At 35.9% G+C, this 26,215-nt stretch overlaps 1 protein-coding gene across 1 annotated transcript in view; it reads left to right on the top strand.

Annotated features, from left to right (window-relative positions):
- Positions 1-25,879, top strand: part of FAM91A1 (family with sequence similarity 91 member A1) — a 59,386-nt gene extending 33,507 nt beyond the window's left edge. The window contains exons 11-24 of the mRNA XM_044005330.1: positions 123-235; positions 626-741; positions 1,434-1,546; positions 2,216-2,302; positions 4,650-4,782; positions 5,049-5,197; positions 6,933-7,067; positions 7,228-7,341; positions 8,847-8,919; positions 14,427-14,579; positions 16,910-17,014; positions 17,962-18,085; positions 18,881-18,950; positions 22,831-25,879. Of these exons, the coding sequence (XP_043861265.1) occupies positions 123-235; positions 626-741; positions 1,434-1,546; positions 2,216-2,302; positions 4,650-4,782; positions 5,049-5,197; positions 6,933-7,067; positions 7,228-7,341; positions 8,847-8,919; positions 14,427-14,579; positions 16,910-17,014; positions 17,962-18,085; positions 18,881-18,950; positions 22,831-23,016 (1,671 nt within the window). The 3' untranslated portion in view covers positions 23,017-25,879. The remainder of the gene's footprint in view (positions 1-122; positions 236-625; positions 742-1,433; positions 1,547-2,215; positions 2,303-4,649; positions 4,783-5,048; positions 5,198-6,932; positions 7,068-7,227; positions 7,342-8,846; positions 8,920-14,426; positions 14,580-16,909; positions 17,015-17,961; positions 18,086-18,880; positions 18,951-22,830) is intronic.
- The last annotated feature ends 336 nt before the right edge of the window (positions 25,880-26,215 follow it).

Raw genomic sequence — 26,215 nt, 5'->3', positions numbered from 1 at the left:
TGTGGGGGTGTGAAAATGTTTTAAGAACCACAATTATAAACTGTCCTGATATTTTCCTTCTTAGATTCCCTATAGGTACTTTGTTTTCATCTAAGGAGTAATCTGTATATTTTTATTTTCAGAATGCAGTTTCCATGTACTGTCGATTAGGTTTTGCCCATAAGAAAGGACAAGTAATTAATTTGGATCAACTTCATTCATCTTGGCGGAATGTTCCTTCTGTAAACCGATTAAAGTAAATACTTTTATAGAATCATGGAATTTTTAAAATGCAAAGGGCCTTAGCAGTTCTAAACTCCCTTATTTTACACATGAGAAAAATATGACTATGAGGTGACTTAGACAAGGTAATGGCTAGTTAGTGGTATACCTGGTATGAGAATTTAAATCTCTTAATTTCCACTTTGGTTCTCATTCTGTCATACTGTCCTTGCCTCTCAGCTAATGTCTCATTCATAATTTAAACCTTAATTGTGATAAACACAATTTTGGTTTATACCAAGTCTTGGTCAGAACATAGCATACATTTAAAATTGTGTATAGTATATAAATGCTCACATTAGTATGTTTTTACAAGGTCTCATATAGATGTATATTTAATTTAAATTTGCTCATTCATCAATAGGAGTACTTTAGATCCACAAAAGATGCTCCTTTCATGGGATGGTGGGGAAAGTAGGAGTCCTGTGCAAGAAGTTTCTTCAGCAACTGATACAGACACAAATAGTCAAGAAGATCCAGGTGAGCATTGACTCTTGGTTTAATTCAAATTATGTCTGTGAATATGGAAAAACTGAATTGAACTTGATCAGTGTATCAAAACAGTATTAACTTTTCCATATATTCAGGATTGTTGTTGTTTAAGAATTGAAAAAAATTGATTTCTTGGTGGGAAATGAGCATAGGAAAATGAGGATGACTACTAATTTATTTTTTAATTTATTCTTATTATTTAGGTTCAAAATTTGTACAGTACATTCTATTAAATTTTTAGAACAAATACTTGGTTAGAATTTGATGGTTAAAACAGTCATCCAATATATGGCTAAAATTGTGAAATAAGAAAAAGACAAACCTATATTAAGAGGAATGAGAAAATGATCTGTAGACTTTATTGAGATGTCATTAATTAAAAATGAAGCAAAAATTTTTTCATTAAATCTTTCATATACGTGGAAGCCATACTAACAATGATATGTTTTTTGAATGTAGTTTTGTATTTGTAAGATTGGGCGCCCTTATTATGCCTCCAGTATTCTTTGCATTGAATAACTGTGTATTTGCATCATCAGTAGAAATAAAGATGAAATGAAAGTTATGAGATTGCAGTATTTCTAGATTAGTGGGCTGTTTTTAGTGACTGCACAGATAAAGGAAGCTCTTGATTTAGCTGATTATAAATATGGATTGCACATTTTTTTTTTTTAATTTAGCTGACACAGCCAGCCTGAGCAGCTTGAGTCTGTCTACAGGATACACAAAGCGTATCGCCTTCCTATTTGATTCAACTCTCACTGCCTTTTTAATGATGGGAAATCTTTCACCCGTATGTAAATTTCTTCTAAAAAGTTGAAAACTTGTAAAATTGCAAACTAGATTAAATATGAACTAATGTGACGCATATGTACATTGCTTCATATGATAGATTTATTTCTGAAAACAAGTGTGCAAAGCTAGATACACACACATACGGCAGAAAATGCTGGGAAATGTAGGTGGTACAAAAAAAAAAGATGTCAGTATAATTTAATTTTGTTTTTGTTTTTGTTTTTTGTGGGGCAATGGGGGTTAAGTGACTTGCCCAAGGTCACACAGCTAGTAAGTGTCAAGTGTCTGAGGCGGGATTTGAACTCAGGTCCTCCTGACTCCAGGGCCGGTGCTTTATCCACTGTGCCACCTAGCTACCCCAGTATAATTTAATTTTTAAAAAATGTAATTGCTTTTCTGGTAACCCAAGCTATATTTAAGATATAACTGGTCAGTGTGTGTTTTAATGGGCTTGTATTGAATCATTTTGACATTGAAAATAATCTTTGTAACAGGAAGAAAGTCCCCTATTTTTTAAAAAAAAGCTTTGGGTGGGGTGGGAGGAGTAGAATATAGTTTTTGGATTTTCTTGAATTGAAATATACATGAATTATTTTTTTTTAAAGGAAAAAGCTTGGAAAATATTTATAAACTTTTTTTTTTTCCCTTTCTTGGATTTCTCTTTTAGAACTTGAAAAGTCATGCAGTTACTATGTTTGAAGTTGGAAAACTATCAGATGAATCTCTGGACAGCTTTCTTGTAGAACTTGAAAAGGTAATTTAAAATTTTCATTATGAAACTTTCAGCGTAGTTATCCATTCTTCTGAGCAGAAAGAACTAATGGACACTGATATACTTAAGAAGCTAGGTGATGTTACTTACAGGTATCAGCATCTTTTGTTCATTTATTTTTCTTCTTTAAATGTTTTAAGTGCATTTATTCTTGTCAGTCTTTGAGGCCCTGACATATTGAATGGATTAGTCCACTGATTGCTCGAAAGTGACATGACCATCAATCTAACTGTGTAGAGATAATTAATTTAGTTATGTAGAAGGAGGGGGAGGTTAGAAATCTGGGTCTGGAAGCAACTTGATTCTAAAGTAGCTTTGGGGTTGTGGAAAAAACCTTGTCTTTGGAGTCAGAAGATATGATTTCGGGTCCTGCCTCTGCCACTTTATGAGCTGTGTGACCTTGGGCAAGTCCCTTCTCTCTGGGCCCTCAGTTTCCTTATCTGTAAATCAAAGGGGTGGACTAGATAGCTGCTAGTGTCCCTTCAGCTCAAAATATACAATCTTGTGATTGTTCCCTTAAGTTACATCTTTAATATGCCACTGTTAAATTCACCACTTGGTGAGATTTACCTGAACTTTTGTTCCACTTTTAAATGTGGAACAGTATCCCATGGTATCACAGTTATTCATGTCCACTCTCACTATCCCTTTTAGCATCTTGAAGACTTCAGCCATATTTGCCCTTAACCAACTTTTTCCCAGTGAGTACAGCCCTAGTTTTCCTAGCTATAAATCTTGATTGCCCCTTTATTGGTGTTTTCTATCCCCTTGATATTTTCCTCTCTGTTGTGTTCCTTCTCTGTCTGCCAACAGTTTGTGCGCCTAATTTGTTCCTTGACTAATAATTATGGTGCCTTCTGGTCTTCATTTATCAGCCTTGTATATTAATGTGCTATTCACTAAATTTGTGGCAATTTCAATTTGTTTCTATTATTTAAAAAAAAATCTAATATTATTTTTGTTTCACTCCTTTTTTGTGGAACTTTTGTTCCTGTTAGTTCAGGAAACATATTTCTCTAAGATAATCTTCATCACTTTTCTTTTGTACATCTTACATTGGATTTTCACTGCGCTTTCAACATTTAAAAAATCACATCAGGGGCAGCTAGGTGGCGCAGTGGATAGAGCACTGGCCCTGGAGTCAGGAGTACCTGAGTTCAAATTTGACCTCAGACACTTAACACTTACTAGCTGTGAGACAAGTCACTTAACCCCAATTGCCTCACTAAAAAAAAAAAAAAATCACATCAGCCTTTTTAAAAATTGTGCCTCTTCTTTACTTATGAACTTTCCTTGTGTGCTAACAGAATGAATTCTGATTCCCAGGCTATTTTTTAAAATGCTATCCTATCTTTCATTAATATAGTAATTGTCAGGTTAGCTTAGCTTTCGCTCTCATATTTTTCCCCTTTTTATATGGTATAGCTGATCCTGGGTCAAGTATTCTGTATTCTCAGGTTTACTCCCAGTGAATTACTGGGAGTAATTTACTCCCAGTTTTTTAAGCTATCTAATTTTGATTGAGCCTTTTTGGTTGGCCCTGTCCATTCCACAGGTTTAATTTTTTTTTTAATATATTATACTGTGGACTTGTCCTCTAGTTTTCCATATTCTTAGAATGTATATGCTGCCCTTCATATATTGAAGGTGACATTACTAACTCAGTGTCAGTAGGACATGTGCTTTGTATTTTGTGTTTAGTTCTACATGTGATGAATGTTACAAAGTTTGTGACAGGACTAGACAAGAATAGAGGGACAATGTGTGGCCCTAAACTGTATTTTTCCTCTTTGTGAGAGTAATTGGCCTACGTGGAGATGTATTCCATGACCTTGCCTTCATTAGCACCACATTCAAATAAATGAAGTTCAGCTCTTGACTGTATCTTCTGAAAGAACTAGTTTTGATTCATTAGGGGGTTTATTGAGGTGTCACTTTTCTAACAAATCACTCTTGGTTTTGCCTTTACATTGTTAGCAACAAGTGATACGTTTGATTTTGATGGCCCAGCAGTGGGTGCTATTTTGTTAATTTTGCATTATCCTTTCAAAACATTTGCTGTATTGTGTCATGAAAAGAGGGAAGCCATTATTCAAATTGTGGAGGCATCACCCCACACACATAATGAGCACTGCTAGTTTCATTGCTCATTGCCCCAGCTGTGGAATGTTAATTGGAAACACCAGGGAAGTGGCAGGGCTGGGTTTCATCCTGCCTGGACAAATTTATTGATTTTTAAGTATGAATTTAGTATCTATCTATACCATATGTTATGATGAACGGTATTAAAGCGAATGTGTTATTTGTTGGATTTATTCTCTTGGTTTAGGTTCAGAGTACTGGTGAAGGAGAAGCACAAAGATATTTTGATCATGCACTTACTCTGAGAAACACAATATTGTTCTTACGACACAATAAAGATCTAGTTGCACAAACGGCACAACCAGAACAACCTAATTATGGTATGATAACTACATACGATTTTTAAAGCCATGATTCTGTGAGAATTAATAAGTCAGGATGTGAATGAGCATTAACTTAAGTTTTCCATTTTCTAGCTATAATGTCAGGAACTTGTTTATAGACATAGTCATTTTTCCTCATAGGTTAGAACTTAAACTGTTTTCATTAAGAAAATTCAAATCAATAGACTCTTAAACTCTTTCTTTTACCCCTTATCCTTCAGATATTCACCAGTTCTTATCATGTGTACTTATTCATAATTCAGGTTTTCCGTTGGATCTTTTACGATGTGAAAGCCTCCTTGGTTTGGATCCTGCCACCTGCAGTAGAGTCTTAAACAAAAATTATTCTCTACTTGTTTCCATGGCTCCCCTCACCAATGAAATCCGACCCATCAGCAGCTGTACTCCCCAGGTAATAATTTTGTAAAAGGAATAAATATCTATTCAAAGGGGTAATAACATTTACTTCCCTAGGAAGACCACAGAAGGTGGCCATCGTAATCCTCTTTGACCTTGAGTTTTTCTTAGGGGCCTCTAAGATAAGCAGAATCAGACAATAAATAACTCTGTCTTATGGAGTCACAGGATTATCACCTTTGCTTGGAGAAGTTAGAATTACAGTGAACATTTATTCATTAATAATTTTTTTTTCTTTTTTAGGGCAATGAGGGTTAAGTGACTTGCCCAGGGTCACACAGCTAATGTCAAGTGTCTGAGGCTGGACTTGAACTCAGGTCCTCCTGAATCCAAGGCCAGTGCTTTATCTACTGTGCCACCTAGCTGCCTCAATAAAATATTTTAAAGCACATATTCCGGAAAGCTATGAAATTTTGTCTCACATTTCTTGGAGATGTCTGATAAGGACAAATTATGGCTTGTACAAATGGGAGTGAAGGTGTTATGTGATCTGAAAATCAGTGACTGAAAAGCCTAAGATATATGTCAAATGTTCATAGTTATCCAAAGTCTGGAAATTATTTTTAGAAGTTACTGCTTTATTTCATCTACTTTTGTACATGTGGCAAAAAGTTGTCCTCAGTAGCATTTCCAGATCTGACTTGCTTTTTTCCCCAGGCCTGTGCCCTGGAAATGGAATTAAAGAGGGGAGTGTGAAGAGAGGGAATGGCTGCCATAATAGCCCTCATGATTGCTTCTTGTCCCCTACCTGTCAAAAAAAAAAAAAGTCCAGCCCACTGGGGAGCCCTAGGCAGAGCTAGAAATGCACTCTCCCCTTTAATAGATAGATAAATCTAGGCCTTTCTCTTTCTCTTCACCAAATTCTTATTCTCCTTAATAAATGCTTAAAAGTCTAACTCTTGCTAAAGCTTATAATTTATTGGCGACCACTCATTAAATATTTTAGACAGACTAGCTAGAATTTTAGCTTCTTACACTGGACAAAAGGATCTATCTTCAAAGAAGCTTGAGTAAAACACAGTGGGCTTCCCGCCCTAGATTAAATTCCTTGCAATGATGGGTGGGATCTGACCAAGATCAAGGGAGAGTCAGTACAATCTCATTATCAGTAACTCCTTCTGAAGAAAAAGGGATTTCTTAAAATGAGAAGTTTAGAAAGTGGAGAGCCTCAGAACCTCCCCAAAATATTGATTAATAATCATTTCAGCAAATGTACTGAAACATCAAGTGGGGTTTCTAATTAACATAGATTTGAATTCCAGTAAATTGTCTTATTAGCAGATAACCATACTTCTAGGCATAAAAATTATTTTCTATCCTGTATAAAGATGATACTATGATCCTCTAACATTTGGTTAAGTTTATTTGTATCTCCCGTAGCACCAAGCACAGAGCCTTGAACAAAGCATGTACTCAAGTCAGTGTTTGTTCGAGTGAATGAATGGTCTCACTTGTGACATGTTGTATTTGCAATGTGACTGCTGAGGCAGAGTGAAAGTCTTTTCAACTAGATTCTGCTGCCTTGTCTTTCAATTCTTGGTACAATTTTCTAGCTGTTATATCTTTGGGGCATTTGAAATGTATTTTCACAGCTGTAGCAATGACAGAAATGAAATATGTAGCATATTGTGGAAAAATATTTGGTTAACTGTACTTAATGAACCCATGAAGTTAATAATTGCAACTTCCCCTTTAATTTGGTATCAGGATTTGTTTTATTGTTGTTGTAGCATATTGGACCAGCCATACCAGAAGTGAGCTCAGTCTGGTTTAAATTATACATTTACCATGTTACTGGCCAAGGACCACCATCTCTTTTACTTTCCAAAGGTACAAGACTTCGAAAACTTCCGGATATATTCCAGGTACACTGACTGCATATGCCTTTTTAAAATTTTTTAAAACATGAGAGAGAGTAGTGCTAAGGGAGTTGGGAGCTGCTGTTGACCATAAAGTTAATGATTAAAAATGTTTTATAAATTATATTTAGAAGTGGCTTATCTGTTGTTCATTTGTATCCTGTAGGGTTACGATCGCTTATTAATAACTTCTTGGGGTCATGATCCTGGAGTAGTTCCTACGTCGAATGTGCTTACGATGTTGAATGATGCTTTAACACATTCTGCAGTTTTAATTCAGGTATTATAAGTTTATTTGAAATACTAAAATTTGACTTATTTTAACTTTACTTTTGATAGCTCTCTGCTTAGAATGAGGCTGAATTTTAGTTTGGACTTGATTAATTTGGAATTGTGAGAATAAAGTGAATGGCTTCAGAAGATAAAGATTCTAAGTCTGGCTGTGCTGCCAATTCGCTGTGTGGCCTTTGACAAGTTGCTTGACCTCTCTGGTCTTGTTACTTCATTTGTAATATGAATTAGATGCAATAGGTGATCCCCAACATCTTCCTAGTTCTCAGATGGTTAATATAATGCAAATTAGTGAGTTTCTGTTGTACTTAATAGGGGATAAACTTCTAACCTAAACATTAAAGTGTCATAGTTTTATGTTATTTAAGAAAAAAATATATTTGACTTGATTTTACCTTTGCCTAAAATAAAACATTATTATGTCATTTAATAGTTAATAGAGCCATTAGTTTTCTTCAGTGTGTTAAAATATAAATAATGCAATTTTGATGATGTCATGTTTATTTCTTTGTGTACTTTTTATGTGAGTTTAAATTCTTAACTTCTTTATTAACTTGTGAGATAGTGTAACAATAAAAAGACAAGTCTAGTAATCATCCTACTGTTAAGAGTAAAACATGTGTGAAAGTTCAGTTTCTTTTTTCAGCTTACATAATTTCCCCCCTGAAGTAAAGTTCTTTATTTAGGAGCTCTACACTCATATCAGAAAGATTATAGAGAGATTTATTTGTTGCTGTAACCTTTCAAAGAGGACAGGATCAGGAAGGGAAATTGTTTAAAGTTGAATGTCAGGGTGCAGTTTTGCTCCTTTTGTGGCTCCATCTAGTATTGTATAGAGGCAGCTGTGGTACCATGGGAAGAATGCTGGGGCCAGCTCTAGCTGTGTCTTCGAGGATGGGTGCCTTGGCTTCCCTGATTCTCTGACCTCATCTGTGAATTGGAATGTTGATGTCTAGAATACCTTCCTCCTGGGTTTACTATGAAGATCCAATTAAGATCATTTATATAAAGTACCTTGTGAACCTTAAATCCTTTATGTAATTTGATTCAATCCCCAAAATGGAATGCCTGTAGGCAAGACATTCTGTTAGATGCTGGCAATGTAAAGACCAAAAAAAAAGACAATCTCTCTTCCTAAGAAACTGAACAGATGAGTGAGATGCCAGTTGTGATTAAGGAGGAAAAGAGAGATATTAAGTACTTTTGGAATATATAAAAAGGAAGAGATGAGGAGGCAGCATGTCATAATTGAAAAACCATTGTAGCTGGAGCCAGAGGTCCTGGGTTCAAATTCTGCCTCTGATACTACCTGTGTGACCACAAGCAAGTCATTTCACCATGGAGTCTCAGTTACTTCATCTATACAGTGGGTGAGGGGATGAGGTGAGCTAGATGTGGCCATGGAGCTATCTGTTCTTCAGCTCTAGACATCAATATGACCAGGTATAGATTTTTAAGATGTACCTTTGACTTTTTTTATTTGTTGGTATTTAGGGCCACGGCATGCATGGAATGGGTGAAATCATGCATATACCTTTCCCCTTTGATGAATTGGAACTGCAAGGAGGTAATTCAACTCAGCAGATATTGATTAAGCTCTTTCCGTGTGCAAAGCACTGAGCTAGGGACTGGGTAACCTTTTATTCTTGAATTGTTCACAGCAAGTTTGTTAATCTTTACAGAATATTCACTGTAGAAAATGGAGAAGAACATTTTTCTGCTATTAGGAAAAATGAGTTCAATTTTAGATCTCTCCTTTGCTACTCTTGTGGAAAAGAGAAGGTATAGTGAAACCTTAATCTTATATTTGAATACAGAGAAATGTCTCTAGTTCCTTCCACCATGCCTTATTTTGGCATGACTGAGTCTGTACATCATTCTGCCTCCCCTCTTCTGAATACTGTAGTTTGCCAGTATCCTTACAAAAGGTACTCAGAATTTAACAGCACTCTAGCATGAAGTGGGGAAGCACTTCTAAATCTCTGCTCTGGATACTGCTCTTAATATTGTATTACCTTTTGACTCATATTGTACTAGGATTTGGCTAAAACCCCTAAGCTTTTTTCCAGATGAATTGTCATCACATGAAGTCTCCACCATCTTTTATTTGTATAGTTAACAAAAGAACAACCACAGACTACATACTTTTAGTTTATCCTTATTAAACTTCACCTTGTGTGTTTTAGTCCAGTAATGTTGAACTCAAATAGAAACGGATCCATGTGGGCAACCTATTGACTTAGAAAACCATAAATTAACATTATCTGTGTTGTATCGTGTTTTTATTTATTTTGCTGAACATTACTCAGTTATAGTTTACTCTGGTTCTGCTGCATTAGCGAGTCTCACAGACCATTTTGACATGTGTTTTTGCCCATTGTGTAGCCTTTGAAGCCATTAAAAATCCTAATTTTGTAATCCAACATATGTTCATTCCAACTTTGTGTTTTATGGAGAGTTTATGTCTTCATCCAAGTCATTAAGAAAAATGTGGAAGCATTCAGGGTTGAGATAAGAGCTTTGGGCCATACTACTAGAGACTTGCAGGTTGGCGTTGATCAGTAATCAACACTGAATACTGTGGGGTCATTTGGCATTGATCAACTATGAATTCATGAAACTGTATGATTATCTAGCCTACTCCATCTTGGCTATAAGTGCATAATCAGAGGCTTTGTCAAATACAAATGTGTGTATGTATACACACACTATATTATATACAGTGACACTGTGTATGTATTTATACATATACAGATAGATTGATCAATAGATAGATAATGTGTATATTTAAGTAGGGTAGAAAATTTTAAAAATTGTTCAGGGACAGATTACTTTTTGATAAAGTTCTTATGTTCAAAGTATTAATCTTTTTTTTTTTAATAAAAACTAGAATTCAACTAAATCACCTTTTAAATATTATTACTTGTATGCTGCAGTAATTATCAACCTTTAGTTAAAAACTAATTCTTTCTTATTAACTAAATTTGGAATCTTGGAATGATTGATTTCTGAGCCATATTCATTTGTAACAGGTTTGACATCACAGTATTCCCTTTCAGGAAATGGTAGAATTTAGAATAATGTAATAGAATTCTCTGTTGTTATTGTTTTCTTTTACTGTGTCTAAGATTTGCCATTTCCTGCTTTTCTGATGTCATATAGAAATCATGTATATCCTGAACTATTTTAAAGGTAGTAATTTGTTGTGAATTCACACTTTCTACATTAGAAGTTTATCTCTACTTCTCTTTGCCCTGTCCCCTAACCCCAGCCCTCAAGAATAGGTAATGAGATAGAAGAAATTCATTTGAATGTATGGATATCTTTTTTGCCTAGGTGTAAATAGACATGTAGAAACTTGGAGTGGGTCACACTTATTTCTAATAAATAATTTTATAAAATGAGACTAACAAATACACCCGAAATGTCTGGCAATACTTTTTTTAAAAAAAATCTTCACAGAAATAGCTTGTTCTGTAGATGTGGGTATAAGGCATAGGTAGCAGTAGGTTCTGAGATTTATAGTTTTTGCTGGGCCTCCATTTCTTAGTTTATAAAATGGGGAGGGGCGTGGTGGAATAAGAGCCCTTTCTAACTCTAAACCTCACTATCCTAAAGTTTAGAATTTGTTGAGTTTCTCTTATGTGATGCTTACATGCATTTGAGTGCAGGCCTTTGTTAAGTGCCGGCTTCCTTTATCTCTTGAACTGGAAGCAATCACAGAATTGGAAGGGACCTCAGATGTCATAGAGTTTATAAGTACACATTTATGGAACTTAGGCTAGTTTTCACAGACAACCATTAACAAATCCATTCAGTGAAGACCTAGTTTTGCTTCTGAGGTTATCTGAAATGATTTTTAAAAATTTTGCTTAAACCTAGGTTCTTTTAGTTTATTAATAATACTTAATTAGTCAAATGAATCTTTGATCTCTTTGATTTTAGAGTTCCAGCACTTGATTTGATTGAAGCCCATCGGTACTGGGTAACTTTCCTTTCTCTTTATATCAGGAGAGTTTCAGTGGATCACTCTGGCTATTTGCTTGTCACCTCTTGTTCTTGCCAGGTTACCATCCCGCCTTCTTTTTCTGTCATACAATTCTTTGATGATTTGATTTACTCCTGTTCTTAGGAGCTCCTCCTTGTTTATATGATGCAGTCTGCTTATATTCACAGTATGTCTTTGTATTGCCTTTTCTGTGATTTTCTTCTTTAGTTTTTTAGAAGTGGTGTTCTTTGTCTCACTGCCATGCAGTAACACATGACTAAAATGTTTGTATCAAAAAGATGAACCTTTGATGTTATGAATGCTCAGGGTCAGTAAAAGTTTCCTAAAAGAAACTCACCATCCATTTGGTCTCTCTGGGACACATTACTCTGAGTGAATACAAGTGTCTTACAGGAGATTCTTCTGTACTACTGTCGTGGGGCTTGATTCAGTTACCACAGTTCGGTTCACAAACTGGAGCATTCAAAGGATTTCCCTCCTCAATCTAGACTTTGCACTGGATCTTCTCCTGTCGTGCTGAATACTTTTGGGCTATTATACTTCATTAGAGGGTAATGGAATAGTGTTATTTCTGTTATATCTTATGAGAAATCTTGTCATTTTGATCTGTGGATAGGAAAACCTTGTTGTAAAAGAACATGTAAGGGCACATTTTGTTGTGTGTCATATGCATTTTTGTATTCAACAAGCAATAAACACAGTGGGACCTTATAGTTATGAGATGGTAAAGATGTGGTCCATTGATGAACATTGTTTGTAGTAGTTCAGTTTGTGAGTAGATAGGCTTCATGAAGACTTGGTATAGATGGGAGAAGAGGCATAAAAGTTGGTAGTTCTTGTTTTCTCTGCAACCTTTTTTAAAAAAAAATAATGAAGGGTCTGCTTTTTTTTTTTCCAAACACCCATGGTATCCTCCTCTTGTTTAGATACCTGATAAATGAATTCCTCAGTGCCTTCACAATTTTATTTCTTTCAGCATTGTTCTTTACATAAGCCTGATTGTCAACTCCTTTTGACTTTCATTCTCATTAGTGCCATTCCTATTCCTTCTGGAAGCATCCTAGGGATTGACTATACTTGAAGGAGAAAATAATTTTTTGGTAATAACTTTTGTTGATATTTCCCATTTTTCTTCCATTTATAGTCCTTTCCTTTTCCACTCCTCAGTACTCTCAGGATGACTTCGCTGACTTGGATATCCTTCCAAGTTTTCTTTAGACTAGTTTGCTCCTCCCCTGCTTCTCTCTGCATTCTAAGATCATGTTGTTCATAATCATCCATTCTTCTTCTTAATGTTTATAAAGAAGTATATTTTACAATGGTGTCACTGTTGGTAGGCATCATTTTCTGGCAGGTAAGGCAATGTTTGCTGACCCTGATGCTCTCAAGGCTCTTTTGGTCTCCTTGTTGTAATAATTAATTTACATTGGTTTGCCTTCTGGATGAAGTTATTACAATTGTTATTATTCCAAGCTCTATTCTTCTTTTTTGATTTTTGGTAGTTTGCTTCAGTAATCCCATGCTGGATTTTCTTAATTCTGTGCCATACCCTTTTCTCATTAGTATTCTTTCTTGTTGATTACACATGCTGATCTCTCTGGTGAATAGATGACCTGACTGTGCACAGATGGTGCTGATTCAGGGGTAATTCCTGGTTCAGGAATAAATCTTTTCTTACCTGTTAAGGGGTGGTGATCCATTTCATTCTTTTGGTGTTTGCCTTGTCTAGTGTCTGTCAACTCTTTTTGAAGAAAGTGTTCATATTTTAGAGATGTGAGGTTTCTAAATAATCTCTAAATGTTTGACCCCTGTCATTTATTTGTCATAAACCACATTTTCACATTATTTCTCCCAATTCTTACCTTGTCACACATTTTCATTTAAGTGACCCAGGAGGCTATCATAAGAGAGCTTAGATGATACATCTTTTTTGGGGGGGGGCAGGGCAATGAGGGTCAAGTGACTTGCCCAGGGTCACACAGCTAGTAAGTGTCAAGTGTCTGAGGCTGGATTTGAACTCAGGATCTTCTGAATCCAGGGCCAGTGCTTTATCCACTGCACCACCTAACTGTCCCCAATTATACATTTTAAACAGTGAATTCAATGGAGACATCAAAAAGCATTTTAAAAAAACCAAATAACCATTACTAAGTGCCTTCTATGTGCAAAGCTCTGTTCCAGGTGCTGGGAATAATAAGACAAAAGCTAAAGAACCCTGGCCCTCAAGAAGTTTCAGTTTTGCCTGTGGGGGGTGGGGAGGATATAACCTTGCACAGAGATAACTAAAAAAGGGCACTAAATTTCAAGAGCACTAAGATGGGGTTGCAGTGGGAGTGGAGATTAGGAAAAGCTTTTTGTTGGTTGTGACATTTGAGCTGTTTTCGAGGTGTGTTTGCCAGATTTACATATGATAACAAGATGGGAAGGAGGATCAGTAATATATATGTGGGATGACAGAGTCAGGATTCCAAAAAGTGTCAATGTTTGTTAGCATAGAACACAGTTAAAGAAGTATGGTAATAAGAATCAGGAGCCTTGGTTCTAGTTTCATTTCTGCTCTGTGGTGTTGGACAAGTCATTTCTCATCTGTTGGCTTCAGTGCTCTCATCTTTAGAATGAGTGCTTTGGACTCTATAACCTTGAAGCTCTGAAATCCTTAGTCCTATGATTCTTATTCCTCTTCTTCTAGGCAGTGTGTCCTCCTAGTAAAGAGTTGTAGCAGATTTAGAATTAGAAAGAAGATCCAAATAAGAATGTGCTAATAGCTGTCCCTCTTGACTGAAATTAGCATAGGTAAGCATTTGGCCCTGACCTGAAAGTGGGTAAAGTGGGTACAAATGACTGCTGCTTCTCTTGGGTGACAGGGTGTGAAATTGTCATGTGTGAGATGAATCTGGCTAGTATATCTAAAAAATCCAAAAGGTAACATTGCTAATAACTTGAGTAAGAGGAAAGTACTTTCTAGTCTGGGATATGTCTACTTGTGATAAAGTCTGCAGAGTCTTTTTTAAACCTTATCATTGTATATAAATGTTAACTATTCTCATATTCTTTTCTTTCCTTAGAGTTGACTCGAGCCAATCTCGGTGTTCATAAAGCACTGCAGACGTTGCGGGAGAAAGTGGACTTAGAGCACCTCTGTGGCTATGTCACCATGCTGAATGCTTCCAGCCGGCATGCTGCCAACAGAAAACTCAGTGATGCCTCTGATGAAAAAGGTTAGCTAGTTGTCCATTTATTTTTGAGTTTGAATAGCTGATTTTTAGCTTAGCAGTAAGAGACTAGAGCGTGTTTTCTATGAGACCAAAAGTCTTTCATTAAAGGATAAGAAAATGCTCATTTGAATAAATAGTTTTTCTTCATCCTCCAGATGAAGCAACAGTGCCTGAGGCTATACAGCTAACTAAGCGTTAAAGCTAGGGTTAAAAGTTAAAATTATTAAGTTCTAGTCCTTGAATACAGTTGTGTTGGTCTATACTTGATATGACTTACAAATATGGAGGCCATGATGATTAACTACTTGAGCTTTCCTAAACATAGATTTGTATTCCTTGCTCATAATCTATTTGTATGTTAATAATAATTATTTTCACAACAGCAAAGGATTAAAAATAAAAAAAGTCAAACAGAGCAAGTGCACCTTATAGGTGGGTTCCTAGCTTTTGATGCCTTGGATAATCTGAGTTCTGCTTTTTGCTTTTGCTTTTGTGCCGGGAGCCTTCACAGAGAAAGAATAGAACACATAACTGTCTCTTTACTTCCAGAAGGACTTCTAGTGGAATGTTGACAGGTGTCCCACCAACAGGCCGATGTAAAGAGAACAAAAGGCCTGAGAAAATTTATGAATGATACTTTGCTCCTGAACTAAGTTTACTTTTTCCTCTTGGCAATTCGAATTGTTTGTTAAAAGAATTATATTGCAATAAAAAAAGGAATTATATTGATGAGAATTATTTTGATGATTTCTTCCTTATAAAGTGGTCCTATTTTAAAAAATTCTACTTAATTTAAAAACGCATTTGCCAGTTGTATGCTAAAACTTAATCCTTGTTAATTTTTAGTTGCTCTTTTGTTGACTATAGGTGGTTCTTTTAAACAAATCCAAATAGAAAATTATACATTAGAAGAGATTTCAAATGGAGACTCTCCATCTGGTTTGTCTACTGTGTGTGTTTTCCATCTTGACAGTGACTGCTTTCTTCTTTCTCTTTTTTTCCAACATTCTTTGTTTTACAGTTTGCCTTCATCTCAAAAGTTCCTAAAATTCTAGACTAGTTATTCCCAGCCTCTCTAAGTAGGACTTCTGGGCAATTGGAGCAGTTACTGTCAGTGGACTGTGAATCCATATATGAGCCAAGTATTGTCATTTTGATCTTTAACTCTTAAAGTATATAACTCCAGACTGAATAACAGCTGTCTCACATATATATGTATTTTTTAAAAATCATGCAGATGCTATTGCAACTGGCAAAATAGCAATTTAAAAACATTGCTGACTTCTTGGCTACTTTTTTTTGTTGTCATATATTTTCTTAATCCCATATCCATCCTGTTGATTTTGTCTTTGTACTGTTTCTCATATATGCCCTCCTCTCTCTCTCCTTTGACACTTCCAACAGTCTGGTGCAGGCCCTCCTCATTGCCTCCTGCTTGGACAATTGTAATAGCCTGCTGGTTGGTCTCCCTGCCTGAAGTCTCCCCATTCCAGTCTCCCCTTCACTCAGCTCTCAAATTGATCTTTTTAAAGTGCAGGTCTGACCTATTCACTGCCTTAGACCATCAGCTCAAGATAAAACTCCTTTTGGTCTTCAAAGCCCTTCATAACCTGACCCCCTCCTATCTTTTTAGTTTTTAGTCTTACTCCCTACTACATACTTTGTGATCCAGTGATAGGGGCCTCCTTGCACTAGACACCTCGTTTCCAAACCGTGCAGCTTTAGTGGCTGAACTCTGTCTGATATGCGCTCCCTCATCTGCCTCCTTCCCCAGCTTCTTTCAAGTACCAGCTAAAATCCTATCTTATAGAAGAAGCCTTTCCTGATCCCCTTTAATGCTAGTGGCTTCTGTCTTTTGATTATCTCCAGTTTGTTCCGAGTATATTTTGTTTCTACATAGCTGTTTGCTTGTTGTCTCCCCCATTAGACTGAGCTCCTTGAGAACAGGGACTGTCTTTTGCCTTTCTATTCCCAGCACATATCACAATGCTTGATACATTGTAGGAACTTTAATAAATACTTGTTGATTTGACCATTATCATGTGGGAGTCCACACAATTTGTTTTTACATTAAAAAGAGGTCTTCATATTCAGAGATTGAGAAACACTGCCTTAGACCATCAGCTCATTTCATCTTCTTAATGCTAGAAGTTTTGGTCTGCTAATCTAGCTAGTGTGTCCTTGTTGAGTGTTATTTTGTGGACATTAAAATTTTTTTTTTTAAAAACTATTGCTTAAAGTCATCTTTTATGAAGTCTAAAGAATGATTTTTGGAGTACTTGGTTTGACTGTCTGAATATGAATGCTATATAAATATCTTTATCTTTAATTAGGTGAACCTGATTTGGCTTCAGGATCAGATGTAAATGGAAGCACAGAATCATTTGAAATGGTCATTGAGGAGACTGTAGATTCAACAACAAAGCAAAATGTTGATGGTAAAATTGTTAGAATTTTGAGAGACTATTAAATGTTGTAAGTCACTATTTTTAATTCCCCCATTAAGTTGGTATTGCTCTGTGTTCATCATAGAATTCTGAAAAAAAACAACCACCTTTTCAAAATCCTGTTCATATCATCCTAACAATTGTATAATTAAAGAGTTATAAAACTATAGCCCCAAAGTACTTGTTTCAGTTGTTTCATTGCATTTTTTTTTACTTCTTTTTCTAATACATCCTTTTGCATTTCTACAACATGTCCATCCTTTTCTCTCTTCTCACTCAGCCACTGCTGCCATCACTCCTGACCTGGACTTTCCCAGTAGTCTCCTAATTACTATCCCCACAATCTATCTTCCATATAACTGCTAAATTAATATTACAGAGAAATAAATTGGTTCATGTCACTGCCCGGCTCAAATCTTATATAGCCCCCCACAATCTGACCCCCACTTATCTATTCAACCTAATTGTGTATTACTCCCCTTCATGAACTCTCTCTCCAGCCACAGCAGTGTCCTTGCTGTTCTTCAGATTCATTCTTCTCGCTGCTGACTCCTTTGTGAAAGGCACCCTCAGTATCTGGAAGTTGCTTCCTCCTCACCTTTGTCTCTTAGAATTCCTGGCTTCCTTTAAGGCTCATATCAGTCACTCCCTTATATATGAAGCCTTTCCTGATTCTTCCCTGTCCTAGTTGTATTTTCTTAGCTATAAGCATTTTGTTTTCCCCAATAGAATGTAAGCTTCTTGAAGCCATGTGTTAAGATATTTGTGTCTGTTTGTTCCCAATGCCTATCATAGTGCCTTGCACATACTAGATGCTTTGTAAATATTTGCCATATTAAACTCTAGAGAGTTTCAAAATTGACAGACATTCTATTTAACTTGAGCTTTCACGTTAATGATTTTGAAGGTTTTTTAATAATTTGTTTTTTCTTTTGTAGTAGCTACAACAGAAGTTGAATGGGTTCCTCTTGAGTTATGCTTTGGAATTCCTCTATTTAGTTCTGAATTGAATCGCAAAGTCTGTAGGAAAATTGCTACACATGGACTTTGTAAGAAAGAAAGGTAAAAGTTTGTGTTACTGATTTAAATTCCCTCAATCCCATATTCTTAGTTCCCTGAAGACAGAGATGAAATAGTGTCTGAGATAGCTTTGTCTCTAATGGGGCATGCCCCACCCCCACATTCGTAACTCTCCACCACCCCCCCCCAAGCCAGTTTTTTGTAGCATGGTGTCTTCTTATAATAAGATTTACATACCTGTCAGAGCAAGTTAAAATTCTGAGATGACAAGCAATACTAAATGATTAACATTCCATAATGTACATGAGTGCTTTTAGAAGGGAAAATGTCATACAGAGGAAAGAAAGTATAGATTGTCATCAAAATTAATATTTAATTATATTAATAATTATCTATGTATTTTAAAAAATAACAGTTCAGGTATATGCTAAATCTGCCAACTCTTCAGATTTACTTTTTTGAATTATGGGGAATTTAAAAAATTTAGCTAATTGGCTGTGTCTTAATATACTTGCTATTTTTTTTGAATTTTATTTTTATTAGTTCATGATGGAGGATGTAAATGTTTTGCCAAACTTCTTTCTGAGGCCAGTTTTTCTGTCTCATACATTATGACCAATTTAATATTGGCTCTTTTAATAAAATATGGCTTTCTAGACCTTTGATTCCTTTTGTATTTATTGAGTAATGCAACAATTTCTTTAGATAATGTTTTGGGGTAACTTTAGTCAAAATGCTAATCAAAATAGCAATTTGTGTTGCAAAATCTAATGTGCAATATTAATGCCTTTTAAAAAATCATATTTATGCTCTTATTTCTCTTATTTTCTTTTTCAGCCTTCAAAAACTCTTACATTCCAGTAGAAAACTTTCTCTCCACGTTCTTAATTTTGTTCATTCATTCCAGGTAAAAAAAGAAAACAAACCACAAACAAGCAGAGTAAAAAAAAAGTCTGGCATTTAAACCATTAAAATTGTGTCAGTCAGAGGGGCAGCTAGGTGACACAATGGATAGAGCACTGCCCCTGGAGTCAGGAGGACCTGAGTTCAAATCCAGCCTCAGATACTTAATAGCTGTGTGATCCTGGGCAAGTCACTTAACCCCAATTGCCTCCAAAAACAAAAACAAAAAAATTGTGTCAGTCTAAGTCATACAGCAAGATAATTTTAAATAGAAATGCTTTTGCTTAAAATGTCCATATCTAATATCACTAAATTATTTATACCATAGAGAGTGATTTCAACCTATTATTTAATGCCTAAAGTACTCTGAGTCTATGTAATTGTTTCTTGGTACAGCAGGCAGCCAGCTAGGGTAAAAGCTAGATGATTCTTTTAGCAGTTATTTGATTTTTTCACCAGGAATACATGCAGTGGCCTAAAGCAGTTCATGTACTTCTTTTTTTTTTTTTTAGTGAGGCAATAGGAGTTAAGTGATTTGCCCAGGGTCACAAAGCTAGTAAGTGTCAAGTGTCTGAGGCCGGATTTGAACTCAGGTACTCCTGACTACAGGGCCGGTGCTCTATCCACTGCACCATCTAGCTGCCCCCAGTTCATGTACTTCTTTTTTTTTTTTTTAAAGATTTTTTTTTTTTTAAGTGAGGCAATTGGGGTTAAGTGACTTGCCCAGGGTCACACAGCTAGTAAGTGTTAAGTGTCTGAGGCCGGATTTGAACTCAGGGAGTCCTGAATCCAGGGCCAGTGCTCTATCCACTGCGCCACCTAGCTGCCCTCATGTACTTCTTAAAAGTGCCTAACTTATACTAACCTAGGAATGCTTTTCTAGAAAATGAGACTTTTCATTTTGTAATTTCATAGCCATTCTTTGTTGTGAAATTTTCTTGGTGTATAATTTTTGCCATTTTAATAGTGCTGTATTACTGACTTTTGTTTAACTTTAATGATACATTTTCTACTTTTAAGCACGTCTTCACAAATGATACCATGAGATAAATATAATTTAACATTATGAAGAACAGTGGTCACTAGACATTTTGATATTTTAATATTGTCAGTAATTTTTTTGGCTTCGGGTCTGGGGGAAGTGGGACTCAGGGAATAAGACTGGTGATTTTCCCAGTGGCATCTCTATAGTTACCTTTCTGGGGACAAGGTCAGTATTAGATTATAAATTCCTTGAAGGGCTAATGCTTGGTTCAAAAAGGAAAAGGTTGGAAGGTTGCACAGTACAGGGAATGGGTGGAGTAGGGGAGTGCTGGAGTATTGGGCCATATTGGATGAAGGGCAGGTGTGGTTGTGTTGGATAGAGAGGATGGGATATAACTGTACTACTGCCTTCTCATTTGGTTGATCACTTGGTGTTATACCAGAGCTCCCACTTTGGAGGCCCCCACTTTGGAGAACTACTGATGCAAAGGACAAAGAAAGATCCTATTTCAGAAAGGTTCCAAATAGCTCTTATGCCAGGATAGAAACTACATTCTGTGTCCAGGGGACCATTCATGGAAAAGATCTTTCCTAATTCTTTGAAGGCCAAACCTTTCTGTCTGAGGTTTTGTGTTTGATCTTGCATATTGGTGGGATAAATAGAGAAAAATGAGATTTCTGGGGCCAGATGATTATTAAAGAGCCATGAAATTTTCCAAGAATAATTATAGTAGTAGCAGCAACAGCTGATACTTCTTTAATGCTCTTAAAGTCTATAGCATGCTTCATATACAGTTTCATAGCCAAGTGGGCTAAGTATTACTAGCAATAACCCCCTATGAAATATTTCCATTTTATAGATGAGAACACTGAGCTTACAAAAGGTTAAGTGTCCTCACCTTGGTTACACAGCTTCTAAGTGTCAGGTGGGATTTGAATGCGAGTGTTCTGAATTCTAGATCCAGCCCTTCTATGTGTTAGAGTACTCTATCCTTCACTGTTCCGAAACTGAATGGCTCCCAAGTGCCTTGACAAACCACAGCTTTCCTCTGGCCAGATTGTGTCTGCACTCCTTTTTTAAATAGAACATGGATCAGGTGGCCTGTGTCCAGGATGGCAAATGATACTTGAAACCATGTTCTTTGTAAGAATCAGTTGAAAAAAGCGTGGCAGGGTAGGGGAGAATAGGCAATGCAGTTGTCAGTCAGCAAGAACTGATGAAAAGTTGAGTAAGAGGCACTGTGCTAAAGCACTGTGAATACGAAGAAAGGCAGAAATGGCTCTTGCACTCAAGAAGATGACATTCTTGTAGAACAGTGGTATCAGACTCAAACAGAAATGCATATTGACTTAGAAAACCATACATTAACATTATCCCTGTTGTACTTTTTTGTTTTGTTAAACATCTCCCAGTTATATTTTAATCTGGTTCCTTGAGTTTGACACCTCTGTGGTAGAGGAGAGAGCTTATAAATAACTAGGTAAATACAAGATGCCTACTATATGGAGGATCCAAGAGAGAAAGACACCAGCACCTGGAGGGATTGGGAGGCATCTTACAGAAGTTGAAATTTGATTTGAGGCTTGAAGGAAGCCAAGAAACTAAGAGACAGAAGGAAGGAACTGAGCATAGCAGACATAAGGCACAGCTGTTGTAAAAGCATGGGGGGGAGGGGGGTTGCGGCGTCAGGTGTGAGGAGCAAACAAGCAAGGCCAGTGAAGTTGAGGTATAGTGAAGAGAGCATGTGAGAAGACTGGAAGAGTAGGAGAGGGACATATCATGAAGAATCCTAGAAGTGATAAGGAACCAGTGGAGCTCATTGACCATGGGGGGCAGGGGATGGTGATTCAGTCAGATCTGTGCTTTAGAAAAATCACCTTGGATTTGTCTTCAATTATTTGAAGGTTTGCTCTTTGGAAGAGGGGTAAAGTTTATTGTTTGGGTCTCAGCTATGTCACTTTTTCTCATATATATGTATGTGTATATATATATATATATATTTTTTTTTTTTTTGATGAGGCAATCAGGGTTAAGTGACTTGCCCAGGATCACACAGCTAGTAAGTGTCAAATGTCTGAGGCCAGATTTGAACTTAGGTCCTCCTGAATCCAGGGCTGCCTAGCTGCCTAGCTGCCTCTGCTATGTCACTTTTTTATGTGATCTTAGGCATGTCAACTCACTTAACCTCCCTGAGGCATTATTTCTTGATCTGTAAAACCTAAAGCATTTACTTAACAAGGTCATTATGAGGAAAGTGCTTTATGAACCTATCAGTCACTATAAAGAAGAGCTTATTCTTATTAAAAGAATTGAGGAGTGGTGTGATTGAAAGAGTAAGCAGATTTCAGCTCACTGTAAAGGAAAAAAATTCCTAACAGCAAATGGGCTGCCTTATGAGAGAGTCATTTTCCTTCCCTGAGAAGCCTTCAAGCAGAGCTTGGATGACCCTTTGTCAGGGATGTCGTAGAAGTTGTTCTCATTCCAGTGTGGGCTGAACTAGATGATCTTTGCACTGTATGCCCTTCCCACTCTCCCAAACACCATATTCTCCCTGAGCCAAGTGCTCCTGTCCACCCTCCCTAAGGACCTTGGATTTGGTTCACATTTATTCTGGATGTGTCATCTCCCCAAAAGAATGAAAGCTCCTCGAGGAAAGGAATTGTTTCTTTTTCCATTTGTTTTTATATCCCCAGTATTTCACATGGTACCTGGCTCCTAGCTAACACCGAGATAAGATTGCTCGTCAGTTCATTAACCTCTGAGGTTCCTTCTGATGCTGGGATTCTGTGAAGTTCAAGTGCTTTGAGCTAGTGGGAGCAACATATTTTTACATCTGGTTGAAATGATCTGCATAATAGTATTGTTTCTAAATTAAAGTTTTCTCTTTTTTTTTTTAAAGGAAGGAATTTCAACCCTGGACTTACACACGGAGGCCAATTTTTCAAGTATGTTTTCACAGCCTCCTTGTGCTGAATTGGGTGTTCCACTTCCTGCGAAGAACTTAATATTTAAAGATGGCATCTTATCTGAGTGGAATGGACGGTCACCTTCATCAGTACTTATTGCAAATGTCAATTTGCAGTAGTTCATTCACATACCATTTGTTGTTCACACTTACTGCCTTTTTTCTTTCTTACAGTTAATTTCTAGTGCCAGCCACTAAGAAGTGTACTGCTGCTGCAGAATAACGTATGCTAAAGTGGTGTTAAAAGTGTATTGTGTTGCAGTTTGGGGGAAAATATTTGCACTGTCTGGAGTCTTACTCATTACTGCATATCCTACTGCAACAGAGAGCTTTTTGGCAGTCAGCATTGTATTTTTACCTGAAGACAATCTGCATTTCTTTTATAAATCTAAAGATACCCTTTATAGGCTTTATGATGATTGTTAAATTTATAAGCTGTCACCACAAATAATGCAATGGTAATTTTATATGTCAGTTACTCAAACATGAATCCTGTTTAATTTTATATTTTATTACCTATACTTTTTGGGGAGTAATGGAAAGAGATTGAACTCTTCCACTGAAGAGGCTTCCTGGTACTTAAAGTAGTAAAAATGCAAAAAAACAGTAAAATCCAGTGTTGTGTGCTGATATGATGGGGGCATTATAAATTGTAGCAATTGTCTGTAAATTATGTATATCAGTTGGACAGTGTTGAAAGTATGTAAATCAGCATAGTTAAAAAATAATTTGGCCTTGATTTATAAGGTCTTAACTCTTAAAACATTAAGATTCATGCCTTGTGAGAAACTTTGAAAAACATTCTACATATAAGCAATGTGGTTTCAGATATGTAAGCTTAGCTTCATTATCTCTCACCATAGATTTTATTTTTTGTCAGATATTTCTATAATAAGAGACCTTGTTTGGTTGCTACTATTGCTGCCCATTTTTGGTTTAAGTAGCCTTTGTTTATAAACATAAGACTGATTTATATGGAAACAGATTTCATGTTTACAAACCAAAGATTGGGGGCTTTAGGTTCAAATTAACATCAGGGAACAGTAAGTGTTGGCTGAATTAGGAAAAAAAGTCTGATAAATTAATTATTCAGCTGAATTAACAGTTGTTCCATGTAGACACAGCCTTCATCTTATGGAATCTGAATCCCAAAGTAAGTGGGCCTGGGGAAGAAGATAAAGGGAAGTGGAGTGTTGTTTCAAAGTTTTTCTTGAGCTGTCATTTCCTTTAATATGACAAATGTTAACTAGTAAGTAATTCACTTTGACATTTATCAAGTTACCTTCCTTAGGAGGTTTGCGCAGTGTTATTGTTTAGTTTAGACTAATCTGTAAGATGATTGCTTTGCCAGTTTAATTAGACATCCTGGTAAAACAGCATATATGAGAAACACTTAAATTTGCAGAATGGTTATAACATAAAGATTTCTGCTGATCTTTTTTTCTTGTTCTATAAAGAACAGTTATTTGTGTGTTTAATCTGGTAATATATGTCTTTCCTAAAACTGTAATCATAACCATGCCTTCAGTCTTCAGTACTGTGTGCTCACAATATCATTAAAAAATCTGGACCAAGAACCTGTGGCATGGTGAGTGCTGGAAAGTGTTCATGGTAAATGTGATAACATTTTGTTTTCTGCTGTAGTAGGAACCAAGTGTGTGTTAAATATATGTTTAAAAAAGGAAAAATAATGCATACTAATAGTAAAATGATTTGTTAAGCTGTGAATCACACACTGATTTCTCATATAACTGTTAATGTACATTCCTCTTCCTGTAAATGTGTAACTTGCAGTTTCTCAACTGAAAGTCCAAGTACTTAATTTGATCAGTGCTGCTTTTTATTCTAACATTTTTCTTATCTGGTTTATTTTTACTAACTACAGGTAGTTATTTATTCTGCAAATACTAATACTTTGGGCCTACTGTGATGTGTGCACTAATAAAGGATTGAATATTTGTTTTTGTTGGCAGTAAATCCAGTTTTTCATAAATTTGTAACAAAATATGGGAATGATTTTCTGCCTTATTTCCTTTAGAAGAAAATAGAGTGGAAGATGGAATAAGATAGCAATCATGCATTTTAAGGAAAAATGATTGAAAAAGCTTGTGTTCAACTCTGCTTTTTGGTCTCTGCCATTGATAAGGAAAAAGGAATCATTTGATGTACAGCTTGGTAGAGCTTCCATACTGTAAGGGATGGGGGTAAGCATATTCAGTATTGTAAACAAGAAATGTAAAATGCTGTTTTCAGATTGTGTTTTACAAATTTAGCTTTATTTCATTACAGTTGTATATATGCTCATAAAAGAAACATACATTATCTCATGTAAAGTTACATCTCTTCATTTGAAGCTGGCAATTCAGTGAAACTTTAAGAAATACAAACTGTTACCTAATCAATAGGTGACTACCAAAGAGAAGGATCATTAAAGATTTTTAACTCAATTTTGTTGCTGTTTGACGTGATTCCAATTGGCTTTGTTGCTTTTTATTATTGTCTTTGTGTGGCTTAAACAGAGGAAAGACTTCTTTAAAAACCAAAAGAGACAGAAAGAACCTGTCAAAACGGTTGATAGATATTATAGTTAAGTAGAGCCATTTAAAGTATGTGGTAGTCCCCTTGTCCTCTTTTAATGTGTTCAGATAATTTTGTGTTTGTTTTTCTTGGGGAATAGTGCAGCCGATCTACTCAATACTTTTAGCTGGAATTATGTTAAGCATTTAGAATTGAGATTTACCGTTTTTCTTACTGGTTTATTCCCTGAGGGTTTCAGTTCTCTTTTTTTCTCCCCTTGTTCCGTCTTTCAAACACAGTTTGTATTTAAGACGTTTTAAAGTACCAAAATTGTAACTTGAGTACAATGGATTGTTTTCTGGTATGACATTGTTAATAGTATACAATGAAATGTATAAAACTTTGTGTTCAATTTGATGATTGGCACATGTAACATAAATGTTTACAATAAACTATTCCCGATCAAGACAGTGGTATGATTTCATTTTTGAATGTTTGCTATGAGTATAGAAATTATGTAGTACAGTGAAATTTTAGTGACTAGAACAATTGAAAAAATCACTTTATTAAAAAAGCCAAAATTTTAGAAATGCACATGCTACTTAGAACTAGGTTAGTTAAATGTTTACTGTCTGGATATTCAGAAGCCAAAGAGGACGTTATTTCTCTAGTACAGTTTCGTGTAAGTGAGGAACACTCTATACAAACTGATATACAGAGTATACAAATTCTGTTCTGGCATACATAGCTACAAATGTGAGTTGTAAAGTCTCTCAAATAATTTGTTCTTTAGGACTCATTC

The sequence above is a fragment of the Dromiciops gliroides genome, chromosome 1 (assembly GCF_019393635.1).
Source record: "Dromiciops gliroides isolate mDroGli1 chromosome 1, mDroGli1.pri, whole genome shotgun sequence".
Lineage (NCBI taxonomy): Eukaryota > Metazoa > Chordata > Mammalia > Microbiotheria > Microbiotheriidae > Dromiciops > Dromiciops gliroides.
Note: the sequence above shows the minus strand (reverse complement) of the source record. Positions and strands in the feature narration are given on the sequence as shown.